The sequence below is a fragment of the Vulpes vulpes genome, chromosome 12 (genome assembly GCF_048418805.1).
Source record: "Vulpes vulpes isolate BD-2025 chromosome 12, VulVul3, whole genome shotgun sequence".
Classification (NCBI taxonomy): Eukaryota; Metazoa; Chordata; class Mammalia; order Carnivora; family Canidae; genus Vulpes; species Vulpes vulpes.
The window spans coordinates 88,738,865-88,756,841 of NC_132791.1; the positions used below are offsets into that span (position 1 = coordinate 88,738,865).

Sequence of the window (17,977 nt, forward strand, 5' to 3'; positions counted from 1 at the left end):
TAAAGCTGTAAAAATCATTAACAAAAAAATAGCAAACCGCTATTTGGTATTATAAAAAAATACCAAACCGCTGCACCACCAGGGCTGCCCATTCATTATTAGAAAAAAAAATGGCAAGAGGGATCATACTTCCTGGTTTCAAACTATATTACAAAGCTATGGTAATCAAAACTGTATGGTACTGGCACAAAAGCGGATATACAGATCAATAGAACAGAATAGTGAGCCCAGAAAAAAAATCCACATATATGGTCAATTAATTATGACAAAGGAGCCAAGAATATTCAACAGAGGAAGGTATTCATCTTTTCAAGAAATGGTGTTGAGAAAACTGGACAGCCACATGCAAAAGGATGAAATTGGATCATAGTCTTATACCTCACACAAAAATTAACTCAAAAATGCATTAAAGACTTGAGTCTAAGTCCTAAAACCATAAAACTCCCAGAAGAAAAGATAAGAAATAGTTCCTTGACATGGATCTTGGCAGTGATTTTTTTTTTTTTTTTTGGATTCAACATCAAAAGCAAAAAAATAAGTGAAAATAAACTATTGGGACTATATCAAACTAGGAAAAACAAAACAAACAAAAAGCTTCTGCACAGCTAAGGAAGCCATCAATTAAACAAAAAGTCAGTCTATGAAATGGGAGAAAATATTTGCAAATCATATATCCAATGAGGGGTTAATATCCAAAATATATAAGAATTCATACAACTCAGTGGCCAAAAAGCAAATAATCTAATTTAAAAATAGGCAGAGAATTTGAATAGACATTTTTCCAAGGAAGACTACAAATGGTCAACGGGTACCTAAAAAGGTGTTCAACATCACTCATTATGGGACACCTGGGTGGCTCAGCAGTTGAGCGTCTGCCTTTGGCTCAGGGCGTGATCCTGGGGTCCTGGGATCGAGTCCCGCATTGGGCTGCATTCAGGGAGCCTGCTTCTCCCTCTGCCTGTGTCTCTGCCTTTCTCCCTGTGTCTCTCATGAATAAATAAATAAAATCTTAAAAAAAAAAAACCCACATACATCACTCATTATTAGGACAACGCAAACCCAAACCACAATGAGTGATCACCTCAGCCCTGCTAGAATGGCTATTATCTTAAGTAAGCAAGCAAAGAAGTAACAAGTGTTGGCAAGAATCTGGAGAAAAGAGAACCCTAGTGTACTGTCGGTGGGAATTTAAACTTACACAGCTATTACAGAAAAAACAGTAGGGAGGTTCCTCAATAAATTAAAAATAGAATTACCATATGATCCAGCTATCCACTTCTGGGTATATGTCTAAAGGAAATATAGACAGGATATCCAGGAGATATTTGCACATCCATGTTCACTGCACAATTATTCATGATAGCCATGGGGTGGAGCCAACCTAACTGTCTATCAAAGGATGAATGGATAAAGATGTGGTATATATACATTGGACTATTATTCAGCCAAGAGAAAGAAGGATACCCTGCCATTTGCAACAACATACATATATCTTTTTTTTAAAAAAAATATTTATTTATTTATTCATGGAGAGAGAGGGAGAGACACAGGCAGAGGGAGAAGCAGGCTCCATGCAGGGAGCCCGACGCAGGACTCGATCTCAGGTCTCCAGGATCACACCCTGGGCTGCAGGCGGCACCAAACCGCTGCACCACCAGGGCTGCCCAACATACATATATCTTGACAGCAATATGCTAAGTGAAACACAGCAGGCAAAGAAAGACAAATACTGCATGGGATCACTTCTAGGTAGCAACTTGCTTTTTAAAAAGCAAAATTGTGTGTAGTTCAGTAGGTTAAGTGTCTGCCTTTGGCTCAGGTTATGATCTCAGGGTCCTGGGATCGAGCCCTGAGTCAGGCTCCCTGCTCAGCCAGGAGTCTGCTTCCCCCTCTCCCTACTCTCATGGATGATCTCTCTCCAATGAACAAATACAATCTTATAAAAAAAAATTTAAAAAGTGAAATTGATAGAAACAGAACAGAAAAGTGGTAGCCACGGACTGCGGGTGGAGGGAGGGGCGTAAGGAGAGGTTGGTAAAAAGGTACTAACTCTCAGCTAGAGATGACCATAAGGTCTGGGGAGCTAATGTAAACCTGTGACCACAGTTGATAACCTAGTGCTGTAAAAAACTGAAATTTACTAAGGAGAGTAGAACTTAAATGTTCTCATAAAACAAAGGTAAATACGGAGAGTGATGATGTGTTAATTAACTAGATGGTGCGACTCCCTTCACAATGTATACATATACCACATCATCACAACATGCACTTTAGATATCTTACAATTGTTTTGTCAATTATGGCTTGAAATTTTTAAAAAAGTAAATATAAAAAAATATTTTAAGGGGTGCCTGGGTAGCTCAGTTGGTTAAGTAACCGATTTGACTTCAGCTCAGGTCATGATCTCAGGGTCCTGAGATCAAGCCCTGAGTCAGACTCCATGCTGGGCAGAGAGCCTGCTTAAGATTCTCTCTCCTCCTTCTCCTCTTTCTGCCCCTCCCCACTTCTCACTCTCTAAAAAAAAAAAAAAAAAAAAAAAAAAAAAAGGAAAAATAACAAATTTTAAGCTGTTAAAATCCTCCAAAGCCTCTTGCATCCTATCACAGCACATATCCCAGCATCTTGGCATGGTAGCCAAGAGCCCTTCATTATGGACCTCTACCCATTTCTCCAGGTCCAGTCTCACCTCCCCAGGTGTGCATGCTCCACTCTGGTCATAGCAAACTTCTGTCCCTGCAGTCACTTGAATAAGTAAATATATATTTATAGAATAGATCAAAAATGAATAAATTAACATGTATATTCTTAGGTTGAACATATTTTTAAGTGCCTCGTATCTGCGCACTGTTCTAGGTACTAGAGATACAGCGGTGAAGAGCAGAGGTGAGACAGCCCCTTGCCCTGAGCGGTCTACAACTGATGTCCTCTCCTTGGACCTCTTAACCTTTCTTCTGTCTCTGCTCGTGGTCCTGCCGGAGAGACTCTTTCCCTCAGCATCTCTGCCAGACCAATGCTATTCACCCACCGCAATTCAGCTCAAGTGCCATCTCCCTTCATATGACGTTGGTGCCCTTCACTCTCAAGAAGCCGATGTCCCACCTGTGTGCCCGTAGCATCCTCAGCCTACTTCCACATAGCAACGTCCCTTGTAAGTTTCCCCCAGAGCAGAAACTCATCCCTTACCTATTTCGCATGTCAAGTTCATGGCCACCATCAATGCCTGTTATGTGAATACAGGAATTTCCGTGTTCTAGCTTTCCTCTGGCCTCAGATGTAGAAAAGAATACGGCTGCAAAAGCCACCATCACATGGTTTCTTCCAGCTGGTCTATGGCGAACATTCCAGCTGAGTTGTCTCTACTGTTCATTTGTTTCCAACCCAACTACCGGATTCTTGCTTAGCTCCTTGTTCCCTTACCCAGAACTCTGCAACTTCCACCCCTTTGGCTGTTTCTCCCCTATTGACCTTCTGGTTGAAGGGAAGCTCATCCCTTCTCTGCCCCCAGGCCCTCTGACTGCAACAATGATTTCATCACAAAGCCCAGTTGGCACAGAGCTTGGAGCCATCAGAGGCAACTCCTAACTGGCTCATCATGCCCCCTCCTTTCAGACAGGGCTTAAAACTCTAAACACGTGGGGCGCCGGGGTGGCTCAGTGGGTTAAGTGACTGACTCTTGATTTTAGCACAGGTCATGGTCCCACAGTTGTGCGATCGAGCCCTGTGTTGGGTTCCACACCAAGCAAGGAGCCTGCTCAAGATTCTCTCTCTCTGCCCCTTCCCCACTGGTACGCACATGTTTGCTCTCTCAATAAAACCAAACCAAAAACTCTCTACACCTACTGAAGCCCTACAAGTTTTTACCATTCACATGAATTAGCAACCTGCAGAAATGAATGTTTGGGGCTAGTAAACAAGTATTGAGCCCTCCCCCCACCAATACAGTTTTACGTATTTATCTTCTGCATTAATCCTTTTTATCTCCTTTAGACACATGGGTATATTTCAGGCTATAGATTTTACAAATATTTTTAGCCTCTCTTCTCCTAAACGGAGTGAATATTTATAGATGTCATCTGTAAAGCATCAGAAGATATTAAAATGGAAGGGGAAATTATTAGGAAAATCACATATAAGTTCCAAGCTTTGCTAAAAATAAGGCCAATGGACTTTGAATTGCTGGTGTTCCTGGGGCTTTTTAGGAATCTGTAACAGAATCACAGAATCTTGGTCTTTTGACATTGTTAGACTGCTCAAAGTCTGGAACTATGAGTGGCTGTGGCATTAGGGCCCTTTCTCTTGTCTGGTCCTTGCCTAGGCACTGCCAGCAACAGCATCATAAAAACCCACTCGTATGTGCTTCGACATAACACAGGAGTGGGGCAATGGGGATGATAAATTCAGAGGGGCCTGTTATCCTTTTCTATTTCTGTGTTTGTGTACAATTCTCCATATGATAGTTTTAGAAAGGTAACTCGGTCACACCACCTCTGCTTAAAAACTCCTGTGCAGAGGCACCTGTGGCTCAGCAGATTAAGTATCTGACCCTTGGCTTCAGCTCCGGTCATGATCTCAGGGTTGTGGGATTGAGTCCTGAGTCTGGCTCTGTGGTTAGTGTGGAGTCTGCTTGAGAGTCTCTCTCTCCCCCTGCTTGCATTTACTCTAGATAGATAGATAAATAGATAAATAAGTAGATAATTAAATGGATATATAAGTAGATAAAGAGATAAATAGATAGACTCTTTAAAGCAAACAAAAAAGTCCCACGCAGCCCTCAGTGATCCTGGATTCCAGTGATGGAATCCAAACTCCATAAACTGTACCAGAATTTTCCTGACCTCCCTCATACCCAAGGTGGGACTGACCACACTCCACTTTCTGCCCCTAAAACAATACCTTTCTCTCTCAAACATTTTTAAAACTTCTGCATGCACATTTGTCTACCTCTCTCCCCCTACTGCTTCATCAGGTATCTGAGGGCAGAGACCATAAGGTCTTACCGATTTTTATATTCCTCATACTGGACACGGCACATAAAAAATGCTTTACAAACGTATTGCCAGAAGAAAATGAATTTCCCCAACATATATTTCCAAACTAAGTCAGGTCATTTCCACCCGCCCCTTGACGTTTCACAAATTCTACCCACTAAACTTCTCCCCTTTCCCGAACAAGCTGTGCTCTCTGACAGCTTCAATCGCTTGTGTGTGGTTTTTTCCTTTCCCGAAAGGACTCCTCTGTTATGTCCCACTTCAAATATCACCTCCTCTAGGAAGCCCTCCTGCTTTACTCACACAGTTAATGGCTTCCTCTGGTGATTCAGCAGTTTACCTCCTGCTGCTCTCACTAGAGTCCAGATTGTTCGAGGGTAACAATGGGCTGTTGTACCTGTTGATATCTACCCCTAAGCCGAGGGGACCCTACACACTCAAGCTGCTGATTTGATAAACAATTGTAAGAGAATGAGTCAACAACTCCATTGTTTGAGTACAGGATACTCTAATAGAATGTAAGAGCCCAACTGCTTTAGGATTTCCCGCTCTGTACACTAGTCCCAACATCCTGCTGAGCCCTTCCATACCTCTCCTCCCTACTGCTCCAACATATGCTTTCTTCTCAGGGTCACATGGGTTACACACAACCTCTACACTCCACTCAAGTCAGAGCACTTCCTAGGCTCTCCTGACCTCATGGAAGCAGTTTCCAACCTGTATCCCCAGGTCTTCCAGAGCTGTCCCTTTGACTGAGGGGTCCATCAGGCCCCTGCCGATAAAATTCTTTAGCTACTACTTCCTTCAGCTCTTGGCCTTCCTCCCAGAGAAACAACTGGATCTCCTCTTGACCATTTTTTGGATTACTCAATGGACCACAAAATGCCTAGTCATTGTAAATTTAGATCTACACATGAGCCTTTTTACTGGTCATGACATTAAAACTTTATTTTTTAAATAAAGAACATACTGGTCATGACATTAAAGCTTTATTTATTTTTTAAAGATTTTATTTATTTATTTATTTGACAGAAAGAGAGCGTGAGAGAAAGAGAGAGAGAGAGGGAGAGACAGAGAGAGAACACAAGCAGAGTTGCAGGCAGAGGGAAAGGGGAAGCAGGCTCCTCACTGAGCAGGGAGCCCAACGTGGGGCTTGATCCCAGGACCCTGGGATCATGACCTGAGCTGAAGGCAGAGGCTTAACCGACTCAGCCACCCAGGCACCCCACCATTAAAGCTTTAAAACGACTACAACAACAATAATAACAAAATACTGTTGACTTGTGCAATGCTGAAGGGGCTCTCCTGCAGTCTCACCTTCACTTGCCTTATTAAAAATGTAGGTTTGCCCCATTAAATAGAGAGTAGAAATGGGTGGTTTCACTTTGGACCCAATTCAAGGAAGAGGCCAAGCAGCACAGGAGAACAGGAGGAAAAACCCAAGACACAACTGGACTCGGTAGTAATAATACAAATGATGATAATCACAGCTAGCATTTCTCGAACACCTTCTCTTGCTGGGCACCACACTACACGCTTTGTACCAATTATCTCATTTAATCCACACAATTCCATACAGAAGTTACTACTGTCGTATTCTGCAGTCACTCAGCTAGTGAGTGGAGTAGCCAGTAACCAGTCTTAGACTGCTACTGGGAACTACTTCCTTCATGAAGGAACAGGGTCTGTTAGCCCTGACACCACGAGGTGGTTGGGGCATGAAGGACTGCTCACATAATCGTGATGCACCTCAATCTTCTCTTCTGCAAAATGAAGGATTTGACCCACAGAAACCCAAAAGGCGTTCTCTTCCAAAAGGCTGTCTTGCAGAATGAACCCTGTAGCCATTAACGGGAAGTACTATGACAAATTATTGTCACTCTAAAAGTTCGTATTAGAATTCACGAGAAAACACGGTATTTGCAATCCCTCAGACGAAATTTGGAAACGTGTCTAGTGAGTCAATGGATTCGGGAATGTCTGTATGAATATTTGAATAGAAATTATATTTAGTAAAACGAAGGCCACCTTGAAATATTGATTAATCACACGTGAAACGCATTGAGTAGCAGCTGTGATCAATAGATCTTCTTTCTAAATCTATCATTTGATTACTGGTAAAGTATGCCTTTAAACTGCAAGTTACTGAAATTTGCTTTTAAATCTGTTTAAAATATTTCTAAAGTGTTTAAAATGTTAAAATGTCTTGTTTCTATTAAACTTACTTGAAAAGACATCCTAGGAATGATTAATGATGTTGTAATTCCTGTGATAATCCTTCACTCTTAATAGACTTAAAAGGAATTCAAATGAGAATAGAAAATATGTGTAAAATTATATTCCAGAAATCCCTTGCCTTCTGGGATAGATTCCTCCCTGAAGTTGATCTTTTACTTGTAAACTAAATCATATTCTGTATTGACTACCAATGTAAGTCCTGTGATGATTTAGCCATATTTCTTGTGGCCATACAATGTACATTACTTCTGATTCACTTGGCTAAAAGTTTTTCTCTCTCTGTTCCTTCCCAGTTCCAGCTTCTCTGTCAGGTAGATAAGGCAGATAAAAGAAATTTAAGTGAGGGACGCCTGGGTGGCTCAGTGGTTGAGCATCTGCCGTTGGTCCAGGGCGTGATCCTGGAGTTCTGAGATCGAGTCCCACATCGGGCTCCCTGCATGGAGCCTGCTTCTCCCTCTGCCTGGGTCTCTGCCTCTCTCTGTGTGTCTCTCATGAATAAGCAAACAAAAAATCTTAAAAAAAAAATTTAAGTGTACTAAAAAATTCTGTAATTCCTTCTAATTCCATATCCCAATAAACCTGGTCTATTAAGATGGTACCTCGGTGGCTCAATGGTTGAGTGTCTGCCTTTGGCTCAGGTCGTAATCCTGGGGTCCAGGGATCGAGTCCCACATCAGGCCCCTTGCAGTAAGTCTGCTTCTCTCCCTCTGCCTATGTCTCTCTCTGCATCTCTCATGAATAAATAAAATCTTAAAAAAAAAAAAAAGACTGCACCTGTCTATCACACATGCATACACACACCATAGCACCTAACTTTCTACATTCAGTGTGGGTGACACTTTAAGAAAAAAAAAAAACAGTTTGATGGCATAGTAGAGAGCACCTTGATTTCAAAGATAGGGGTCTGAATCTTTATTCTACCCTGTATGTGCTCTGTGTATTTGGCCATTAGCACCAAAATGCTATGGAAGCTTGTTTCTTTATCTGAAAATGGCTTCAGTATTGTAACCGAAACACCAAAAATGAAAGAAGCAAACCTATCTTTGAGCATTAATGGTGAATTGTATTCTCCAACTTTTTCAAAACAGATGATTACTTGAAGTAAGGTCAGCAAAGCATCTTTAATACTAGCTAGTGGATACCAGGAACTTTTTTTTTTTTTTGACACTCTTACGTGAAATGGCAATTCCTAAAATGTAATTTCACCTTTAATAAATGTTCAACTAGCTAGGAATACTTTTTTCCTTTTAAAGTGTGTTCTCTATTAGCCAAATACTTTTAGTTGTGGGTTTCCTTTAAACTGCAAGTTACTAAAATTTGCTTTTAAATCTGTTTAAAATAACTGCTATCTTTATATATAAAGAAATTGAGAGAGAGAGAGAGAGAGTGGGCAAGGCCTCTGTAAAATTCTGCTAATGTAAAATCTCAAATGAAGGCTTTCCAGCTGGACCAAAATTTTCCCTGGTTGCCACTAAATGGCCTCTTCAGTGCTGAGTGAGAAACCAGACACATTTATGGTGCTGAACACAAAGCAAGAAGCCTCCTCCTCTATGGAGCCCTACCAAATCTGCCTGCGTGCCTACAATCTTCACTACACATTTCCTTCCAAGTCGCTGGCTCTCCTGGCATACAGAAAAGAGAAGTCAAATTGAAAATAGCGTCCGGAGAACTTATCTAACAGAACACTCCTGACAAACCATCAGGCAAGGTTAATCTTTGCAGGAAAGGAAATTTGAACTTCCTTTCCTTTGACGGTACAGCTTTGGGCTCTGGCAGTAAAAGTAGAAGGGTTAAACACTTGACCTCATTCTATTTTACAGACTAAAGGGAGCGCACCGCACACGAGGAAGGCAGGATTAGCAGTGTGGGCACCACCGTACAAGGTCTCCCCTGAATTAAATCCTTTAGTCGTATCAGAAGACAGGCCAACATCCATGGGTAGCTCCTTAAGACATTCCAGAGCATCTGGGACCATAGAGATGATGCATGTTACAAGCAGAGATCTGTGCTATAGGCTAAAATACATGCCTGCCGCTGCTGACCGTGTACACTGACACATTTACCCATGACAGCGTGTATAACTACGTATGTAACCACAATCTTGAGTGCAGAAATAGACCTTTCCCTACTGGAGCAACATTTACAAGTCTTAATTTAAATAAATCCCCAAGGTTGTGGAAGCAGCCAATTTGGGGGAGCAATTCGGTCAACAGAGTGATTCATTAATAAATATTGTAGGGACGCCTGGGTGGCTCAGTTGGTAAAGGTCTGCCTTCCGCTCAGGTCATGATCTCTGGGTCCTGGGAGAGAGTCTCACCTTGGGCTCCCTGCTCAGTGGGGAGCCTGCTTCCCCCTCTCCTGCCCTGTCCTCTGTCAAATAAATATCTTAACAATTTTAGCCCACATCCATGCTCTATTACAGTATATGGTAAAAGCCTGGCTTTGCATCATTCTGTTCATCCATTTATATTCCAGAAGTGTCATCAGTTTATACAGTAACCAAAGAACCCAACACATGCCGGGTAGTGTGCGCTTCTCATAAAAGGATGTCCTCCCCCACATGGAGCAGGAGCAGCACTGGTGTGCTCGACTGTGGCTCCAGTTTTCCTCCTGGATGCCTAGTGTCATCCTCCCTAGCCTCTCTTACAGTTTAATCAAAGAAAAGTATAATTACAGGGGCAGGACTCTAATTTTGCGAAGACATTAGCCAAGCCACAGTCACTTCATTACTCTGCACTTCAGAGGCAGACTGTGAGTGGAGGGATCCTAAGCAATATCTGTTCTTCCAAAGGGAACAAGCTCAACCCGCCTGGTTGGTAGGAAAGGCCGCGCCTGCCAGAGCAGGTGTGAGTGTCAGCCAGGCCAGGAGCAGGTGAGTGTCAGCCAGGCCAGGAGCAGGTGAGTGCTGGAGCCAGGAGCTTCCGGCTGGCCGGGAGCTGATGCTTTCTCTGCAAAATCTGCTGCCTGAAACTTTTCTGCGACCTTCAGTGGCCCTCGCGAGTGGGCTGTGGGAGCTGCTTCGGAGCCGCCCGGAGGCTCCGGCGAAATGCACCGGCGCCTCCACATCTGCAGAGGCTTCAGCCTGGACCGCGCGGAGCGGTCCCTCCTCGGTCTTGGCTCCTTGAGCCCAGAGTGGCCGGCAGCCCGGCGCCCTGTCACCACCTCCCTTCAGATCCGATCTGGGGTCGGGGTGGAGGGGGGAGCTCCGGGGTTCACACACGCCCTGGCTCACCTGGGAGAAGCCGCTGCAAGCCCCTCCCCCACCTCCCACATTTGGGCCCATTAGGCACCATTCCAGGAGGGGCAGCAGCTGCGTGCGCTCCCCCGCTTCCCCCCGCCCCCCCCCCCCCCCATAAAAAATCACAGCCATGTTTTACTCCAAACAGACATCATTCACCAACTCCACAAGTCTCCGGGCGCCGGGGCCGAGGCCGAACCGCCTCCCCAAAGTGCACCCACCGGAGCCGCACATCTGTAACGCAGCCCAGCAGAGCCCTATCCTAATGCAAGGATGCGAGGGAGAAGAGCTAAGAAGCCCGGAAAGCTAGGCGAGCAGGTGTCACCAGCTTTCTAAGGCGAGTGATGCTACCCCCCTGACAGCCACCCATCACCCCCAAACCCCACCTTCGCGGGAGAAAATCCCAGAGCTTCCCATTTAACTGTTGCAAACCCCTCCCTGGAAGGAGCAAAGACATCCATGCATCCACCCATGCATCCACCCATGCATCCATCCATGCATCCATCCATCGGTGTCTGTGCTCGGCTGCGGTCCCGCTCGGGTCAGGGCAGCGCTCCGCCAAGCGCTCCGCAGTTCTCCAGGCAGACACGCCGGCTGCGCCCCCAAACTGGGCCCCGGCCCCCCCCCCCCCCAGCGCTCGCCGCCGCCCCGTCGGGCCCCGGCACTCACCGTCCCGGGCGTCCTCCCCCCGGCTGCAGTTGCTGCAAATGTGTTTGATCTCCTTGCCTAGTTGACAATGGATCACAAAGGACACGTTGTTGTTGGGGGCGGGCTCCTTCAGGGGCTTCATCTTCAGCAAATAAAAAGCTTTCTTTCTGGGTCTCCGGGCGCTCGCGGCTGGCACCGCGCCCTCCCTGCAGCGCGGCGAGCGGGGCGCGAACCTCCCCGGCTCCGCGGCGCGCGTGGGCTCGGCCATCCGGCCCCGGCGCCCTCGCCCCCTCCCCGCCGCGGCCCCCGGGCGCCCCGGCCCCCTGCACCCGCGCCCCTACGGCATCGCGACCGCCGCCGAGAGGGGCTCGACCTCGCCGCCGAGCCAGCCGGAGCCCCGCGGCCGCAGGAGGGATCCGGGAGGCGCCCCGGGTCCCACCTGGGACGCGGCCTCGCGGGCACCGCCTCCCGCGGGCAGCCCCACCCTCCGCAGATCCCAGCACCGGCGACTTGCACCCTCACTCTCCCGAGCTCCGGGGCGCGATGCCAGCCTCCCCCTCCTCCCCCTTTCCTTCCAGCCGCCCTCTGCCAAACGAAAGCAGGATGTGCCACACCGAAGGCGGCTGCTGCGCTCCAGCCCTGCTGGTGCCCGCGCCTCCCTGGGGGCCAGAGCCCAGGACCCTCCTCTGGGGGGTCCTGCCCACACCCCTGGACTTTTCCCTGCACCTGGCAACCTGTTAGGACACAACTGATCTTGTCACCCTCTGTAGAAACTCCCCCACCTTCAGGGAGGAGAAGGAGTGGGGGGGGGGGGGGGGCTTCCTCCACCGGTGTCCTTAAAACTTAAGAAGAACAAGGAACAGAGAGAAAAGGCTGCTTTTATCAATCCTCAGGAACAACAACTTGCGGCTCCGGGATCCCAGCTAACGTGGCTGAAGGTTCCCCAGCTGTCTGAGCCCGGTGGCTAAGGCTCAGCCAGGCGAATGACATCTACTGAGATCTCCAAAGACAGAGCAGTGCCTTAAGTAAGGGAGACCCAGGGCTCCATGGTAATAATAGCTACAGGCTGAACCCTTGTTGTTGTTGTTGTTGTTGTGCACTTTAAAAAAAATAAATAAGTCACACTCTATTACAGTAGTCTGGACTCAGATATTGCGAATCCTACATCACCTTTCAGAGAACTAAGGCTTGGAGAAGCCTCAAATCTTAACCACCGTGGGTGCTTATTTAAAAAAATAGGGGTGTGTGGGGGGGAACCAAAGCACTGGGATTCTGGTTTAGTGGGTAAGTGTAGGGCTGGGAATCTGTAGCGTTAACAAGCTCCCTTGGGGTGATCTTGATGCAAAGCATAAGTGGTGAAAACAGGTGCTTACAGCCAGGGGTGTATAAATCCGGCCTCTGTCTTCCCACCACACCTCATTCCTTATGAGCCATGGCCTTTCTCTTTTTTGTCCTAGCCCACTAAAATAGTGTCACAGGATGCACTATCACTGCTATTGTTTCTAGGAACTTCCCTAAAGTTAATGTCATAATACCCTGTGACTGATTCTTCCATGAAGTGCAAGTCACTGCTTGTCTCTCCTCCAACGGGGCAAACTGCACATAGGGTTCCCCTCCCAGGTAAAAGTGTCAGCACTCCCCTGGGGATATTAAATTACTGTGTTATAGTAAGCTTCTGATCATTGCAATTGTACTGCCCCATCATAGATACCACTTCTCAACTGCAAAATATTCTGACGAAATCAGCACATTCAGTTTTTTCTTCATTGAGTGGTTAGGGGCCTCAAGTGTCCAGTGCCCTTTAATGACACCAGTCTCTCCTGGTGTCCATTGGGCCTTTAGGGACCGCCCCCCCCTCACCTAGGTTACCAGCCAAACCAGCCGCAGGCAAATCTCACTTGTATCTTCTCATGTCAGATTCATGTCACTCGGTCCCTGGCTAAGCCTAATAACTGCTGGCCTTCATGTCATCATAATGGTGGTATCTTGCTTTATAAGGCTTATCTTATAGCAGAGGCCCCGTTTCTTATGCTGGTGGAGTATATGATAGAATTTACCACACTGTGGTATAGGAAAACATTCATTACCCTCTTTTTCAAATGCTCAGATCCCTCTCCCAAACCATTTCACTTAACTACCTCCTGGAAGAAAGAAGAAAAGAAAAGAAAGACAAGAAAAGGAAAGAAAAGAAAAGAAAAGAAAAAAGAAAAGAAAAGACACATCTCTTCTTAAATGGCTTTTTAAAATTGCACGCCTTTCCCACCTATGCTGCATGCCTCACAGGTCAGAACAGGAGACCTGCATAAACCCCATAGGGTCCTAAGCCCATTGCAATCTTTTATGCACTCACTGAACACTAAACCAGACCTACAAGCTCTGGGGGCCTCTATTTTAATTGGCCAAGCAGCGTAGCACAGAGACACAACCACCAGCTTGGGCTCAAATATTAAAGGCGATGCCCCGCAGCTAAGGGGGCTCTTTATTCAAATTAAAAAGACTAAGGTAGACCTCTGAGTGCTATTCCTTTCGTTGGCGATCCATCTCCTTAAACTGCTTTTCTCGAGTTTGCAGCTTCTAACTGGCCACCTGTGGCTGTTTATACTTAAATTGATTAAAATTAAATAAAATTAAATCTCAGTCCCCTGGTTGTACCAGCCACCAGTCACATGCCCCATAGTCACATGTACCCAGTGGCTACTGTATTAGTGCACAGGGCGGAACATTTCCATCATCCCTAAAAGTTCTGTTAGACCATGCTGGTCTTAGAGGACGTCGGGATTTTAGCATCTCAGGCGGAGCTGGGAAGCTGAGAAGCCCTATCTACATTGAATGCTACTTCAGCAAAGCCTTCCTCTGATACCCATTACTATAAAGTCCCTATAGCTCCCAAGGCCACAAGATACCTTATATGGAGTCTGGGTTTGTGTCATCCCAGAAGACACACCTGTTAATTATGATCCTTGCAATTATGGCCCAGCGTTATTGTGGCTATGAATGATCATCTCCCTGCGTGGATAATGAAAGAAACCTGTCATCTGAGAGCATTCTCGAGAAAAAGCTTTTTTTGTGGGATTTTTTAATTTGAAAAGGAAGGAGGGGGGCAGCCCAGTGGCTCAGCGGTTTAACACCACCTTCAGCCCAGGGTGTGATCCTGGAGATCCAGGATCGAGTCCCAGGTCAGGCTCCCTGCATGGAGCCTGCTTCTCCCTCTGCCTGTGTCTCTGCCTCTCTCTCTCTCTCTCTCTCTCTGTGTGTGTATCTCATGAATAAATAAATAAAATATTTTAAAAAAAGACAAGGAAGGAGGGAAACATTGAAAGGAAAGACAGTGCAGAACATTATGCCACCTAAAACAGAGGTTCTCAACACAGGGCTCATGGAGCTTGCTTGGGATTCTTACTCAGACGATCCAAGTGGGAAAAACTCTCCTGCGGTCCCTCTCAGCATCACTTATCTACATGGCAATCTTGGTCCCATCTCTTCTTTAGGATACACTTAACTTGTAGATCCTCTCCTTGAAACTTCTTTGGGACCCTAAGACCTCTACTCATAAAGTACAATTGCACAAAACAGCTAATCCTGATCACCTGGGAGCTTGGGGGGACATGCAGCCTCTCAAGCTCTACTCCAGAACCTGCATATTAGCAAGACTTCCAGGTGATCTGGAGGCACAGTAAGGTTTGAGAAGCATCCCAGGGGCATCGGCCCCAAAATACTATTAATTGCCTACCGGTGGAATACACTTACATCCTGTAAATAACAGGACCCCTGATCTCACAGAGCTTAAAATTTAATAGGAGAGAAGATGCACTCAATGAAGGACCTATAAGAACAAGAGGACTGGGGCGCCCAGATGGCTCAATTAAGTGGCTAACTCTTGATTTCAGCTCCAGTCATGACCTCAAGATCGTGTGATCGAGCCTCGAGTCAGGGCTCTGCACTCAGTGGGAAGTCTGCTTGAGATTCTCTTTCTTCTTCTGACCCTCTACTCTCTCTCTTTCTCTCTCTCTCTCTCAATAAATAAACAAATAAATAAATAAATAAAATATTTTAGAAAGAGAAACAGAACCCACCCAGCTGAAACGTGCAAATTTATAGCTCAGAGCAGCCAGGAAGAAATAGGCATTTAATATCTGAGTGGGAGCCATGTGAAAAGGGAATTCTGCAGAATAATGTGGAAAAGATGGAGCAGGTGAAGCAAGACTTCCCTGGGAAAGTCAGCTTGAGGTATTGGGGGGTAGAGGGGTGGTGGCAGAGGTGGTGGCCACGTGGAGAACCTGCAAGGTCACAGGCTAAGTGGAATTCATGGTAATGGGGTAGGTAGGTGGGGATCTATGATGATTCTTAGCCTGACAGGAGTGTTATACCCAGAAAGGCATCATGTGAAAATTGGGCTTTCTAGAAGATATCACCATTATGATGACATGAAGGTAACTATAAACCTTAAAATTCCCCAAGGTCAAATGTGAGAAACTGAGTGTGATCAACTTGGAGCTCAGATTTTGTTGTGCTTTCTGCTTGTCTCTGGCCAACCTCCTTTTAAAGCTCAACAGTTATTAGGCTTAACGGAAATTAAAATCAAAGAATAGAAATTTGGAAATACTCACAAAGTGCTTTAACTCTTATGAGAAAGATAGACTAGAAATACAAAATATTAATGTCAAAAGAAGGCAAAGCAGTGGAACCATTCAAAGAGACATGAGCTTAAGTAAACATCACTACACATATTTGATGCACAGAAAGATTAAATTTTGTTCTTCCTCACCATTTTTCTCTTCAATTTATACTCAAGCGACCCATTACATTCCCTCCCCCGCCCGTCTTTTTTTTTATATTTATTTTTATGTAATCTCTATACCCAACATGAGGCTTGAACTTACAACTCCAAGATCAAAAGTCTTATGCTCTACCGACTAAGCCAGCTAGGGAACGGTCTGCTTTCTTTTCCTAGCATCCCTGAAGCAAATTGAATGGTGGCCCTCCAAAAGGTATATATCCATGTCAAATCCCTGGAATACGTGAATATGTCTTTATTTGGAAAAAGGTTCTTTACAGATATAATGAGGTTAAGACTTTTTTTTTTTAAGAGAGGGAGCATGTGGGGGATCCCTGGGTGGCTCAGTGGTTTAGCACCTGCCTTTGGCCCAGGGTGTGATCCTGGAGACCCAGGATCGAGTCCCACATCACCACATCAGGCTCCCTGCATGAAGCCTGCTCCTCCCTCTGCCTGTGTCTCTGATGTCTCTTTCTATGTCTCTCATGAATAAATAAATAAATAATTATTTTTTTAAAAAAAGAGCATGTGTGTTCAAGTTGGGGGTGGGCAGAGAAGAGAGGGAGAGAGAATCTTAAACAGGCTCCACACTCAGTGCAGAACCCAACACAGGGTTCCATCTCACAGCCCTGAGATCAGGACCTGAGCTGAAATCAAGAGTCAGACACTTAATCAACAGAGCCACCCAGGTGTCCTGGAAGTTAAGGATCTTGTAATGAAAAGATCATCCTGGATCCCTGAATCCAATGACAAGTGTCCTCATGAAAGACACACCGAAGAGAGACACACAGTGACAAGGAGACGCAGGTAGGAGAGGAAAAGGCAATGTAAAAACTGAGGTCAGAGCCTGGAGTGGGGTAGCCACAAGAAATGCCACAGTCACTAGAAGCTAGATGAAGGCAAGGAGTGGAATCTCCCAAAGAACTTCGGGGGGGGGGGGTCATGGCCCAGCCCATACCTTAAAGTTGGACTTATAGTCCCCAGAACCGTGGGAGGATAAGGATCTGTTGTTTTAAGCCACCAACTTTGTGGTAATTTGTGACAGCAGCCATAGAAAATCCACTCTCTAAATATTAGCAGTATGTTATATTTCTAATTTCAGAAACATAGCCATTTTGTTCTAAGTTTGATCTAAATGTGTCCCATGTTAAAACCAGAACCATAAGCTCATCTACAAAATACAAACTTGAGAACAGTGTTAAAAATGACTTCTAAGCGGTTACGACATAGAACTGCGCTCCACTACTGCCACTCCTGTGTGTGTGTGTGTGTGTGTGTGTGTGTGTGTTCCTGTGTTTGCAGATGCTGGGATGGAAGTATGGAATGGAATGGAAGTAGACTTTCATTAAGAAGGGAATACAGCTTCCAGGCTTTTTTTATATTTAGTATAATGCATTTGTATGCTGAGCAAGGAGACAGAAGCAGAGCTGGCTGTGGGAGGCCAGTGAAAATTCTTCAGACAACACAGTGACGTTTAGTAGAGCTCCTACCAGCCCTGTGCACTGGTACAGCTGTAGGCATCACTATGGCTGGCATCTGTTCTAATAGGTTGAGTATCCTTTCTGACACTTGAAAATCTAGTTATTAAGATTTTGAATGTCACTTCCATAAACATTAGTAAGCAGCTGCATGACTGGCAAACTTTTATTCTCCTAAAAGATGAGTTTCTCCCATCATGTTCTTGAAAATGTGTTTAGGAGCCTATTGCAAAATTTCTTCTGGCCTTAGCTTTTCCCTTATTATTTGTTTCTTAAGATTTTATTTATTTATTCGTGAGAGACGCAGAGAGAGAGGCAGAGATATAGGCAGAGGGAGAGCAGGCTCCTCATGGGGAGCCTGATGTGGGTGGGACTCGATCCCGGTATTCCAGGATCACACCCTGAGGGAGAAAAGCACTCAACGACTGAGCAACTCAGGCGTCCCTCTCTTATTATTTCTTAACCTAACCTGGCAGGTTTTTGGTATAAGAACCAGAGAGCAGTCGGTGGACAGTTGCTTTGAAGAAACAATTTCATGTGTCTGTTTTTAGAACTTGAATTCTTAAAAATATAGTTGAGACATCTAAATGGTGTGAGTAGTTTTGTGTGTGTG

At 45.4% G+C, this 17,977-nt stretch overlaps 1 protein-coding gene across 22 annotated transcripts in view; it reads right to left on the reverse strand.

Moving 5' to 3' along the window:
- The window catches only part of PHACTR1 (phosphatase and actin regulator 1), a 559,986-nt gene that overhangs the window by 245,168 nt on the left and 296,841 nt on the right, over positions 1 to 17,977 (reverse strand). For 2 of the 22 annotated variants that reach the window (XM_025999358.2, XM_025999355.2), the window contains exon 1: positions 11,134 to 11,634. The exons of the other annotated variants lie outside the window; for them this stretch is intronic. In XM_025999358.2, coding sequence (XP_025855143.2) covers positions 11,134 to 11,380 — 247 coding nt within the window. In that variant the 5' untranslated portion in view covers positions 11,381 to 11,634. Of the gene's footprint in view, positions 1 to 11,133; positions 11,635 to 17,977 lie in introns of those variants that run through there. 22 annotated transcript variants of the gene reach the window in all.